Below are 13,470 nucleotides of genomic sequence, written 5' to 3'. Positions count from 1 at the left end.
GCAGGCATCTCTACACCTACCCCTTCGAGTGCACGGCCTGCATTCACGTCTCTGTTTTCTTTGGCACCCTACAGCATTTCCCTTGGCACTAATGGCCAATAATATAGTTTCTCCTCAGACATCCCCCTCTGCCAGATTGCTCCCATGAAGAGGATTATCATTCTCATACTTGTGAGCCTCACGCTGTCCCACTATCTCTTTCAGGCTGTTCGCCCCTGGGGACAGGGTCACAAAACCCACAAAGCACACAGATTTGCAATTAGATCTGCTCTGTAATATTTTTTTTTCCTTCCCTGAAAAATACAACAAGAGAAACTGTAGCTTTTGGAGAAATTGTCCAAGTAGCTTTAAGAAAGCTCTGTGCTTCCCTCAGCCCAAAATCTGCAAGCTTTGGAAAGAAATATTTAGATGAACCTTCTCCAAAAGTTTTCAGAAGAAAGTAGTTGTTTCTTGTAAAAATAAATGCACAATAAAAAGCAAAGAATTTCCCTTGAAAACTAATTTCAGTGGAAATTTTTCAGGTAGCTTCAGCGAGCTGTGGAGCTCAGCAAGCCCTCTGGTGCCAGGGCCATGTCTCACAGGCCCTGGGGCCTGCCAGCTCCCTGCAGTAAAACCAGAGATCAAGTTGAAAAAGAGGGGAAAAAAAAAATAATCCCATGCTTGTGGTGCTATTCATCTATATTTCTGTAAGAATCTCTACAAAAATTAAAAACCACAATAGAAGGGGGAGTTAAATATTTGTGTGTGTGTGCTTTTCAGTAAGAATAAAGCCTCTGATTAGACAACGTAGACGGGTGCCTCGCTCAGCCCCTGTAGTGATCTGTATTGCTGTGCCACGTTTACACAAAAGGAAGCAGAAAGGGGATTTGCCTGTGGTCAGACTGAAGCCAGAAGAGTCTTTGCAGGGAAAGTGGCTGTCTCGTATGGAAAACCAAAACATTTGGAAATGGGACACAGGAGCCGAGCTCCAACACCAGTTCAGCCAGCGTTGTTGTGTGACTGGGCTGTACTTTTTCCAAGTCCTAATTGCCCTACCCTTAAAAAGTGGGCAATAACGATACATCCCCATCTTGGGAAAGTGCTGAATACTGGTAGGTGCTGTTTTCCGGCAGACATGCTGGCTCTGCAACAATGCTTGCAAGGTGAACTTGGTGTCTGACTGCCAGATCCAGGGTTCCTCTCTTTGATACAATACAGAGAAGAAAAGGCAGCGATCCTCACTCTCAGAAGGCAAACACTTTCAAAGTGAGTAGAAAGACACCAGCTCTAGCCTGATGACATAAATCACTTTGATGAGCCTTCAGGTATGTCCTGTGACTTGGCTTAGGGCTCTGTTTGCCAGAAGGGAATCATTTAATCTCCCCAGTGATCCCACGTAACCCCCCACGGCTGTCTAGGCAATCCTGCTGCAGAGAAACCCGAGTTGCTTGTGATTCAGCTCCTCAGCCACAGCAGTTTACAGGCCTGAACTTTATGACAAAGCAAAAGCAAAAACAATCCCACTTTAAAACACTGTGCATGCATTGTGACTGAAAAAAAAAAAAAAAAAAGTCACAGCCATGTATTCATACCCCACAGATGCAGTGGTTAGCTGGTGACAACTATAGCACCAGGCATCCCAAGCAAAGCCATCCTCCTGCATTAATTGAAATGTCAGGTCTCTGAAGACTCCTGTTTTGTATAAGCTTCTTGTTATTTGAGACTCCACACTTGCATTTGTAGCTGCTGGACTAGACAGAATACTCTATAAGTGCCAAATTGATAGAGGAGCTAGATTTCTCTAACTTTAGCCTGCATCATAAGGACTCCTGCATCATAAAGAGTCCAACTGGTTGACTGTTTAGCTGCCTAACTGAAAGCTTGGTGTCCGGGTTTCATCATCTAGTAACCTTTTAGCCACCTTTGTGGATCTACTAAGCCTGGGGTGACAAAACTTTGAAACAGGAATCACAGTTTTTCATTGCTCAGTGCAAGTGTTTCCCAGATCCAGTGACTCCGCATTGGAGAGCTGTGGCTGTCCTTGCATGTGGTATCATGTCTGAAACAGGTGAACAAACCATTGCACTCATCCACAGAAGAAAAGCCTGCGTGAAAGCTGTCCATTTTCATTGCCCTGTCAGCTGGGACACAGAGCTCAGTACATCGCAACTCTACGCCATTTCACATTCCAGGTAAAGGAGCAGGGGGGCAGCTCAAAAGCAGAATGTGTTTTCACTCAACAAGAGCTCCTGACTTGCTTTATTTGTCTCCACATAAGCGACTGGAAACAGATGTCTCAGCCTCCTTGTACCAGTCACTCATTTAACAAAAGCTCTGTCTCTTATTTGTACAGCGTCCTTGTTCTCGCACCCTTAACTCATCATTACATGGAGATAAACTATCAATGCCCAGCCTTGTGACACTGCAGGGAGGAGGGCTGATTCTTCAGGAATAAGGAAGAAGACCCATGGAAGGGTTCAAATCTCAAACCTTGCACTACTTGGTATGGCTAGAACTCTACTGCAACAGGATCATGTGCTTTTAAGCCAGCTGAGATGGGGCAGTACCTAAATACAGGGTTTTTTAAGATGTGTTCCCAGGATCAGAACTTTTGCTCGCCTCCTTTCCCCCAAAATGCAAGATACTGCTCTTCTGCCCCAAACACCAGACAGCAATGTTTAAGAAGTCTTGAACCCCTATGCTCTGCCTTAGAGTCCTTACTGGCTCTCTAGACTTCTACTTTTATCTTCTTCCAGTATCCTTTATCTTTTACCTTCCACAGCAAGAAACACAGGCTTTGCAAAGGAGCCGCTTAACCACTGTAACTTGACTGTTAGAAAGCGCAAGAATTATAAGCTTTAAGCTATCAAAAAAACCAACCCAAAAGCACTTTCCGACCCCAAGCCAGCCCCTTCGTAGGGATCGCAGTTCACCAATAGTTCAAACTGGTCACAGTCCTTCCTGCCTGCTTTTCACTATGCGCCTTTCTCCCATGAGGGTGATCACTGGCACAAGCCACAACCCCCTTCCAGAATTCAGCCCCAATTTCCATATCAGACACGCAACCACATGCAGCACTCTCCCAGGACCACGGCCTTTGCTCACACTCCCACCCTGGCACAGAGAAAGCCACTCTTGCCCAGCAATGCACAAAGAGACCAGAGACAGCAGCAGAAAGCACCAGCCATAAACCTTCTCTAGTGCCTGGAGCATAGAGGAAAGATTACATTTTGTACTATTACCTGGCACAAAAGGACCAAAACAGGACTTACCATTTGATGTAGGCACAGTCTTATATCCAGCATGCACTGGAGAAGTCTCTTCCACCACTTTGAGTAAAAGAGGTCCCCTCAGACCCACACCTAGCCCTTATCTCCAAATTTAAAGGGTTATCCATCAGACAGCACTGAGGGCAAGGCTGCCGGTCTTCACTACAGATGACAGGAGGCTGATTACGTAGAACTGAAGCCTGCCTGCTAAGTGGAAGTGTTGTTTTTCTTTCTTAAGAAGAAAGAAGATCATAGCTTGCAGCAGATATATCAAAATCTTTTGTAACTGTTGCCTTTGCTGGTGGTTTATTACCAGCTGATGACACTCTGGGTGAATTGAAAACTATCATCCCCTTTTGTATCTTTTTTTTTTCCATCATTTGGGTCAAGATAGCTAACAGGGAAACTCACTGAACAAGATGGGGAAAAGGTGGATGGCTAAAAGCAGCCAAATGACCTACATTTTGCAATTAGGTTAAGAGCAACCAGGTGATCTACCCCTTGTAAATACCTGTTTCTTTCCACTGACAAAAAAATGTGCCTGAATGATTAGTTAGGATTAGGTGTGATGGATCCCACCCCTTGTTTCAGTGCCTAATGTTTTGAAGAAATAGTGTGCCTGGTTTCAGAAACAAGAATGTGGACTGTCCCATCTGCTCTAGCAACTTTTCTAAGACAGTAGCCAGCAAAAAGTGTTCAGAGGAGATATAAAGCCCAGCCACTGACAGTCCTTTGAACACCCGACCCAAAGAGGGTCTCTCTAATTCCCTGTAAGTTTGAGGCTTGTCTGTGCCCTAAAGGAAGAGAATTTAATATTCCTTGCAAAATCCCTGGCTCTTGGTAATCTACATTATTGTAACCCTGGACAAGCCTGTTTTCCACAAAAATACCCAGTATTTTTCTAACCCTGCTGAGCTCTCGATCACCGCAAGTATCTTGTGCCTATGAATATCATGAGGTGACTGTGAGGGGAAGCTGGGTGATCTCAACACATTTAAAACATGCGACTTTGACTCTTTTTTTTTTTTACCCCCGTGGGGAGGCAGCAGCCTGTTTGACACGGATGGGTCTGTCGGCTTAGCAATTGTACCAGTTCATGCTGTTTCTGCTCTCTCCCCAGGGTCTGAATCCTCACCTCCGGATCAACGGGCCGATGAACATCAACCACTACGCAACGAAGAAGAGCGTGGCAGAGAGCATGCTGGACGTGGCACTGTTCATGGCGAATGTCACACAGCTCAAAGCAGTGCTGGAGCAGGGGGCTTCCTTCCAGTACTATGTCACCCTCATCGTGCTCATCAGCATCTCCCTCTTCTTCCAGGTGATAATCGGGATTCTCCTCATCATCACTGGTAAGCTGGCCACCGAGGCACGTGCACCCTTGCAGGGCGCTGCAGGGGCAGGGCACCCCATGGCTATGCTGACATGGGGGTGGAAGGGAGAAGCCTCTTCCCCCAAATCATTACCCCTGGCTCCAACCAGGACTGCGTGAGGGCTGAAGACAGCTTGACGTGGGTGGTGGGGAGGTCTGTGTTACTGCTTTTCAAAGTGGTGAGTTGTTTTTTTCTCTTGCACAACAGCTCTGAGCATTACTTTTCCTTCACTTCCTTACTGCTGAATCCCTGTCGTAGGGAGAGAGCTCAGTTTTGGGCCTCTTGCTGCCCATCCTGTAACGTGCCCCTTCATGCAGCTCCTCAGCTCCTGCATTTTAGCTGTATCTTTCACCTCACTCAAGCTGGGGCCTAACAGAACAATTCAGGCAGAGATATTCCTTGTATTAACCTCACATTTAACCAATCCCACAGAATGCTGCCTTTTCCTGTATATCCTACACAGTTTTTTATGTGGGACATGGGATTGGAAGCTACAATAATTCCTGTGTCATGTTCCTTCCCCTGCCCCACATGGCACAGCCTTTGCCAGTGGCAGCCGCAGTGGCTGGAGCCAGCTGTGAGGAGAGGGGGGACAGGGGACCACAACTGAGGGCAGGGAGCCACAAGGCTGCTGTTTGCATGGCTTGTTGGCCAGACAGCCCCAGTAACCGGGGTGTTCCCATGTCTGAACTGATCAATGTCCATCAGCTAGGGCTGATCCCATTCGTGTACCCAGATACCTTTTGGTCTGGGGGCAAGGAGGGAGTTGATAGCTGTGTCAGCACATATGTGAGATGTGGGTGTCAAGGAGGAACTGGCCTCCAAACCTGAGTGCAACATTGCTGACCTTGTCCCCCATATCACCCAGCCTTCCCTTGCCATGTCCCACGGTCCTGCAGTGGGGGGGTCACATGGCACATGCCTGCCTAGCATGCAGCAGTAATTTGGCTATTTAGGGTTGGCCTGTTGGAGGGCCATGGAACCTCCATGGCAAAACAAAGACATGACATTAAAAAAAAATTGTTTTTCCTCTGCTCTGTCCTCCTATGTTGTTCTAGGGCAAGCTGTGGACCCTGTAAAGTTCCTGGGACTATTCCCCCAGCTCTGTGGCCGCAGTGCCCAGGGGCACCATGGACATTTGTCAGGCAGGGAAGGCTTGCAGGGGCTGGGGGACTTGGGAGTCAAGCTACAGATCTCCCTTTCTTTTTGCATTGTATTGCACAGCCCGTTTGAACCTGAATGATGTTGCAAAGCAACCGCGCCTGAATATACTCAACAATGCTGCCACAGCTCTGATCTTCATCACGGTCATCCTCAACATCTTCATCACAGCCTTTGGGGTGCAGAAGACTGGCCTCTACCCTACCAGGAATTTTCGCCCTTATTAAGTCATGGGGCAATGGAGTCAGGTAAGAAAGGAATGAGTTCCCATCACTGCCAGCCCCTGGAAGGGCTCTCAGTCTCAGAAAACACCATTGCAAGGTGGAGAAGAAGGCAAAACTGCACAAATTAACAAAGCCTTTCCAGAGGCATGTTGTTGTCCCACGAGCATCTGGGGCCATTGAACAAATTCCCTCAGAGGAGGAGGATTTCTCCTTGGTTGGTCTTTAAATCAAGAACACCAAACATCCTAACTGCTGGGATTTATGCAGCAGGAAGTGGTTTTCAGAAGGCTGCAGACCTCATGTTAGATATGGATAGCAGTTGTGGATGGGAGCTAGATTTGGGAAAGAAAACTAGATACGTTCTGGGAGGTATCCAAAGATGGCAGCATTATTTGAGCAGAAGAAAAGGAAGGTGCTGGCGAGGCGGGGGTGAAAGAGCCAGTGTGGTTTGGCAGGGGGCTGTTTTAAGAATCTGACTCTGATTTTCAAGAGAGAGTCTTGTGAATGAGAGTCCAACCAAATGCTTGGGTTCCCACGTCAGGTCAATGAGGGAATGACATGTTCTTAAGTCAAAAGTGCTTTAGGTCAAGAAGCAAAGTTCACATCTCTTGCTTACATGACCAGCAACATGTAAATGTAGTTTAAACGCAATATACTGGGGCAACAGCCAGCAAGAGAGCTTGATAGATGCACAATATGATGATGGAGGATGCAAAGGCCAAAATCTTCTATAAAAACACTGCTAGCTTGGGATCCAGAAGGGTGCAAGCACTGAAGAGCAGCACCCCACACCCATAGGGGTGGCCGTGGTGCCAAGTGACCCAGTATGCCCTGACTGCTCCTCTCTGCCCGTGCACCATGGAGAAGCCTGCTGTGACTTCACTGGCGTTTCTTGTCTTCCCTGCAGAACCTGAGCAGTGCGGCTGGCGGGGAAAGCTCTCCTCTATGTTTCCACTGACTTCAGCAGAAGCCCATCGACGAATCCAGAGAACTGGGTTAAACTTTCAAAACTGTGTGTGTATCATGGTATACCAGTCCCTTACCATAATGCTTTTGCAGTTCTGAAGGGTTGAAAACATTGCCTTTCAAAGCTAGAACAAACTTCGCTAGCAAAAGCTGCAGGAACAGCAGCAGGTACACAATTTTAAAGCACAGTTCTGTAAATCTCATCTCTTATTTTAGTTGTCTGCTTCATGTATTCAATATTGGCTCATTTTGTAGAGATGACTGAATGATTTACTTTGTAGGCTAAATAAATGAGACAACTCCAACTTTTTTGTCTCAAGCATAAGTTGCTATACTTAAAGCAATGCTATCTAATAGTTTACCTCCCAAATGTTGGCATGGATTTCTCAAACTAAAAAAAAAAAAAAAGTTGTTCTCATGGGAGGATAGAAAAATGTGTGTATGTCAACGTAGTTAAAACCAGTTCAAAAGTTTTCCTAGTTGTTTAAAATTAACTGTGACACAGTTGAGAAAACAATCAAGTATTTCCAGCATTGGAAAATTAACAATGACAGAAAATAGGTATTATGGTCTGATGTCATCGCCAGGGACCTATCAGGAATGATGTCAGAATAGCCTGACAATATTTAGGAGAAAATTAAGAAACATTATACATAAGGAGATACTCTAGGCTTATTTCCATAATAAGAAATGACAGGTGCATAGTATATTACTTTATTAAAAAATCATCATTATAATTTACGGTCTTATCACTAACATAAATGTTTTTAAATATATCATTTTTATATTGACAATGCTGGGAGTTCTCTTGTACTAGAACAATTTGTTTCCTAAAAAAAAAGTCTTTGAATTAATGATTTTTCAGATTTTTTTTTGAAAGAGTAAAAAATTTTGATCCTAAATGTTGTAACTTTGTAGTCATGCTAAAAAAACTGGTATTTTAATAGCCTGGTGTAAGCCTATTTAAATAATGACATGCTTTTCTGATTACTAAATGATTTTTTTCATTGTACAGCAGAATCAGAGTTCAATATGGATTTTTCATTTTGCATACTCTTGCCACCACTGAGAAAGAAATGTCACAAAAATGTCCACATACTGGTCTCCAGGAGCTACTGGGAGTGTCCGACACTTTAAAAAAACAGATATGGGTCAATTTCATTTGTAGTCTATATTTGATTTTACAGAACTAAATTTCAGTTTAAGTCACAGGTGGTGTTTTTTCTGGAGAGCGTGTGAATGATCTTGCCCACAAAGGCTGGTGAGTAAGGCTACGGGCCAGCATCAGCTAGTACCTGCAAATGACTGTGGCTTTTTTGCAGCTGAAGGGAAGTTACATAGAAAGAGTAGGGTGGAAAATGCCAGTTATGTACTTACCAGAATTTAAATTAGCAAAGCCGAGCACAGTCTGGGATCTGTTTGGTGAGGCAGGCAAAGACTCATTCTCCACTTTGTCTGGGGGATGGCAGGTCTGGAGCAACACTGAGTTTGCTGCTTATCTTGGTCTTCGGTCTCTGCTCAGACTGACAGGAAACAGGGCTAAATATTTCTGGGAAGCCTCTGTTATCCTGCTCTCCTCTAGAAAAAGGCTTCACTGTAGAGGCAGCAAAACTCGTTTTAACCAATGCAAAACCACCAGCTAAGGGCTTTCAGCCACTACTGGCTGGCTAGGTTCATGAAAAAGTAAAAAGTTATGCATCCCATGTGCAGATCCCAAATCCTGTGACTTATTGCCTCACAGAGCAGGAGGCAAAGCAATTAGCATCAATGACTGAATGAGAGAAAAAAAAGAAGAAAATGTTCAGCTGGGAAAGAAGCAGAGAGGGGAATTTCATTACCAGATCTCAACTCCAACATCATCATCTCAGAGAGCTGCCAGGTCAGGTACAATGGTGCACGAGGCCTGCCTGAGCAGAGAGGGCTTCCCGTCACCCAGCCCAGGCGAGCAGAAGACCAGCAGAACACTGGAATGCTTTTACCCCATCACCTTTAATAATTGTTTCTCATTATAATGGAATCAGACTCATTAGCAACCTTGGCCGCCTTTTTCCCTCTCCGTGTCTGACTCCAATTCCTGCCAAGCTTTTTATACTCAGAGGAAGCATAGTTGAAGCAAAAAGGGGCCAAATTTGAATCTAAATACGCAGTTGCTGTGCAAGAGCTGACTTCCCAGTTGTGTAGGCTGTGCCAAGTACCAAGCTCAGGTCTAGGCTCTTACCTGTGGCCTTCTCCAGGAATTGTCCCTGCTTGCAAGAAGGACCACTTTGTTCTCCACATTCTCTCTCTACGATCACATTGCACTTGTGCTTTGCTGGGACCTGTATTTGTCCAATGTTTCTACCTTGTTTCACGTGATAAACCCAGGAAGACAGGAGGAAAATCGTTTTGTTGCCATCCCACTTTCTACAGCCCTAGAGGGAACTGAAACAGATGAAACTGCATCTCTCACCCACCTCTTGCTGCAGAGCTCTCGCTGGCTTGGGCAAAGAGTGACTTGTCTCTCTGGTATTGCCTATGCCTTTGGTTATATGAAGCCAGAGGAGCAACATCTGGTTTCTAATCCCTGCTGCATGGCTATGTGGATGTGAGTAACACACGGACAGAGCTTTTGTAGGAAGACAATGCATTTATAAAACATGAGGGAGAATCAGAATATCCCCCAGCTCTAACAGACAGGTGGCCCAGGAGTCATCTTGAAGGCACAGAGCCACTTTAAGGCAGATAATTCAAAGGTACAATTTGGATTTTTAACACAAGGCATAGGTATCTAAAAAACAATCAACTTCAGACATTTGTAGGCAGTGAGAAGAGGTGAGATGTTCACACCGGGCAAACATTAAAGACAATGACAAAACAAGTCACATTATAATTTTCATACAATACATTTCTCTCAGAAAAAAAGCCAGCCATTCTTCATTCCCTCCGCTGACCTGCAAAACAAGCCTCAGCCCCACAATTCACAGTCCTGAAGATGGAGTCGGTATTTGTGGGCAGACCCTCCTTGCCGTGCACGCTGCGCTTGGGGGCCCAGGGTCCCCAGCCTGGCCACATCTTGCCCCAGGGAAGGTCTCTTCTGCAGCATGGCCCATCATCTCCCCAGCTGTCCCCAGGCAGAGAGCTACTGGAGCAGCTCCCTCCTGCTGGCCTGATGCACGGGAAATCCCACGCAACTGATTTCCTCCTGCTGGCAAGGCAGGACACAGCCAGGATGCACACAAAGGCCAGAAACTCAGGGCAAACTTCACCGCAAACTCAGGCACAGCTTCCTAAAAAGATCCTGTTGACAGAAACGAGGTCGACTGTTGGGGGGAGTCAGCTTCCCGGCCGTGGTGAAGCCAGGTTCCCTCTTGCTCTCCGGGAGCTGTGCCGGACCCAGAGACGAGCCCTCCTCACAGCAGCAGTGCACGCCATGTGACATAAGTGATGGGGCAAACCACTTGCAATCAGGGACCACGGTGGCCTGGCCACCACCCTGGATGGCCATGTCCTTTCACTGCATGGCGGTGGGACTACCTGCTCCTGCCATGCTCCCTGCTCTCCCCCTCTCCATGACTCTGGGGAGAAAAACTGCAGGTTGTTTTGGAAGAGGGGCAGCAACCTCAGAGCAAAGCCTGCTGCCACTCCTGCAAGATTTGCTGCTGGCTGGCAAGGCAGGGAGCGTGTAGCCCCTTCTCTCCCTACAACCCGCAGTGGCCTCTGAGCATGTGGGTTGGAAGACAGCTTTTGTCCCCATGGGCTCTCTCCAAGCTCCTCCATGGAGGCTGCCAACTAGTGCTAATTAGTGTTAATCACATTTACTACTGCAATGCTTAAATACCAGCTAAGAATCCCCACTGTGCTAGAAAGGGACGAACAGTTGTGATGGCAGCTACTGGCCATCAGTAAACTGGACTGAAACCCACAAACTCCTTACATCTCCACCAAGGAATCTCCATGAGGTAAACAGTTCTGCTTGCCACTGGCCTGGGTGACAAGACGTGAAGGAAGGTGCATAGTCACAGCTAAAGCATGGGGACAAAATCCTCAAATCCTGCTGGCAGTGCTGGTGTGAGGGTTGCATCCTACTTCCCAGCCCCCTTTTTGCTGACTGTCTTCTCTGGTGAGAAAGAGGGTTTACTCCTATCATTTAAGCCAAGTAAGTTACCTTCTGGACACACCTAATTCTTCCCAGTGTCTGCAGATGAACACCAGCTGCTAACTTCAGGTGCTGCAGACCACATCTAAGCCAGATGTGAAAGCGTACCGTACAAATAACCCTTCCTCCTTATGCATGACATAAGGGTCACCACCAAATCCCATCAGCTCTCCATCTGCAAAATGGGCATCATGTCATTCTCTGCTTGATGGCGCCAAACAGCTGGGTCCTGCTAACGCCTCGCCATGTCCCAGTGCTCACACTCTCCACCAGCCTCTCCCCATTCCACAGGGATTGCGTGATAGAGCCAGCCCGGACAGGCTGCAGAGGCGCAGTCCCGGAGCCTGGAGAGCAGCTCACCTGCACACTTGCGGGGTTGTGCCTGTGTCTGAGTGAAGCACAGGCTCCGACACGCACCGAGAGCATGACTGACACTGCACATTCCAGGCAGAAACAGAGCCTATTGCAACAGTGCATCACAGGGCTCTGGCCTCTTAAACTCCCATTTCAAAAAAAATAATAGTGTCGTCAGCCTCTTCGCTCCTGCCCCAACTGCAGTGTTTTACTTTTTAGTCTCTACATGGGTAAGGTACTTCCCCTCAATAAAAAGACTGCTCTGGCTTGGGCAGAAGGCTAAGGCTGCCTCTTCTGAGATATTCAGTGTCTGCATTCTGGCAAAGGCTCCATGGACTGAGGCACAGCCGACTCTTCCCTACTTCTCACCATAGCTGCACACTGCACAGCAAAACTTCCTGAAATCTGGTTGACTTTTTCTGACTCCATCAGTCACAAAACCCTGACTGAGGCAAGCAGCTGATTTGACAAGATTTCTATCTCACATGCCAGAACTTGCACATTCAGTTTTCTACTGCAATAGTGGAACTTGATGGACTTGTCAAGCACCACAGAATTAATAATAAATGAATGCCTATTCTGAACTGGCATCCACTCCACCAGCACAAAAAGCAAACAACTCTAGTACCATGTCAGCATTGCTTGTATCCTGTGTACCTCCATCAGTCACTTCTCAACAACTACCCACAGAGCTGGGCGCCATGACCAGCATCCTATGTCGCACTGTGCCCTGAAGCCTGAGACCAGTAGCAGCCTCTTCAGCACGGTATGGGGACACCGGAGCTCCAGTGTAGAGCACTGAGTGTATTGGGATTTCTGGGTTTCTGTAGTCTTGTAAAATGGTTACGGGGTAAAAAATGCCATACATCGATGGGAGTTTTAGGGGATGAGAATCCCCTCTAACATCAGGCTGGCTGTGGGCAGGGGTTCTTTCCACAGTTCTTGGATCAATGCCAGCATGGGTCTACCCATCCTTTTATTCACTCGACCCTCTTCTGTCCTCGCTGCTCTTTGCATGCAGTGCATGTGCCAAGGCCTGAGGCCACCTCCTCTGTACTGAGCCAGAGCTCCCAGGGCTGTTCCAGAGCTGAAGCACCAACAGCTGTGCGGGTTCTTCAACCAAGAAGCCTGCTCTTTACATAAGAGTCAAACTATGACAAAATGTAACTGTGAGGCCATAACTTATTAAATTAACCTTTAGATGCTGCATAAATGTACAGGATTTAGAGAGCAGAATACTCTGTCTCCTCTTTTTCTGACAAAATCACATTATTTCAACTAATAAAATATTGCCACTTCTTCCCTGCTAGGGTTTCCCTGATATCATTAGGACAAACACACATGTCTGTCAGATAAGGCTGCAAAGTTCCTCCTGAGATGCCCTCTTAGCTTCTCTGTATAACCCCTCCACTATCCTCAGGCAGTGGATCAACAATTTAGGTGGAGTTGTAACATCAATCCCTGCCACCTTGCCCAGCTGCAGGCAAATGTGGCTGTCATGAGGGAAGTGTACTTGCATCTCCATCCATGGCCCATAGTTTGCTGAATATGAGCACAGTTTTCCATAAAGACTAAAGAGACAAAGAACCGTCTAAGCACCAGCAGCCTAAAGTGCCTATCAGCTCCTCCATATCCAGATTTCCTTGGATCAGCACATGGGCATGTGGACACAACACAGTTCAGAGAACTTACTTTGGTCCCCTGTCCAAAAGCATGGACACTGGAGAGATGGGGAAGGAGGGTAAACGGGGAGGGTTGTTTTTTTTCTTTTTTTCATTCAAGTATTGAAAGAGAAGCTGTGTTATTCTAAATAAACCATTCTGGGCTTAGCTGGGTTCTGTGTTTGTTTGGTTTGCACCATGCAAGACTCAACGGGAAACATGGCACCTCTCCCACTGTACCATCCGCCAGACCGCATGGCAGGAAATACGAGTCCTTCACTTGTCAACATCTCCCCCGCATGCCTTCCCAGCAAGACACGGATCCCACGTCTTGGATACAACAGCTAA

The 13,470-nt window shown here is 46.6% G+C and overlaps 1 protein-coding gene across 1 annotated transcript in view; it reads left to right on the top strand.

The window, feature by feature from the left end:
- Window positions 1-6,009, top strand: part of NINJ2 (ninjurin 2) — a 47,897-nt gene extending 41,888 nt beyond the window's left edge. The window contains 2 exon segments of the mRNA XM_009701952.1: window positions 4,369-4,600; window positions 5,846-6,009. Of these exon segments, the coding sequence (XP_009700254.1) occupies window positions 4,369-4,600; window positions 5,846-6,009 (396 nt within the window).
- The last annotated feature ends 7,461 nt before the right edge of the window (window positions 6,010-13,470 follow it).

The sequence above is a fragment of the Cariama cristata genome, unplaced genomic scaffold (assembly GCF_000690535.1).
Source record: "Cariama cristata isolate BGI_N322 unplaced genomic scaffold, ASM69053v1 scaffold5726, whole genome shotgun sequence".
NCBI classification, from domain to species: Eukaryota; Metazoa; Chordata; class Aves; order Cariamiformes; family Cariamidae; genus Cariama; species Cariama cristata.
The sequence above is the reverse complement of the archived record's forward strand: the minus strand, read 5'-3'. Positions and strand labels throughout refer to the sequence as shown.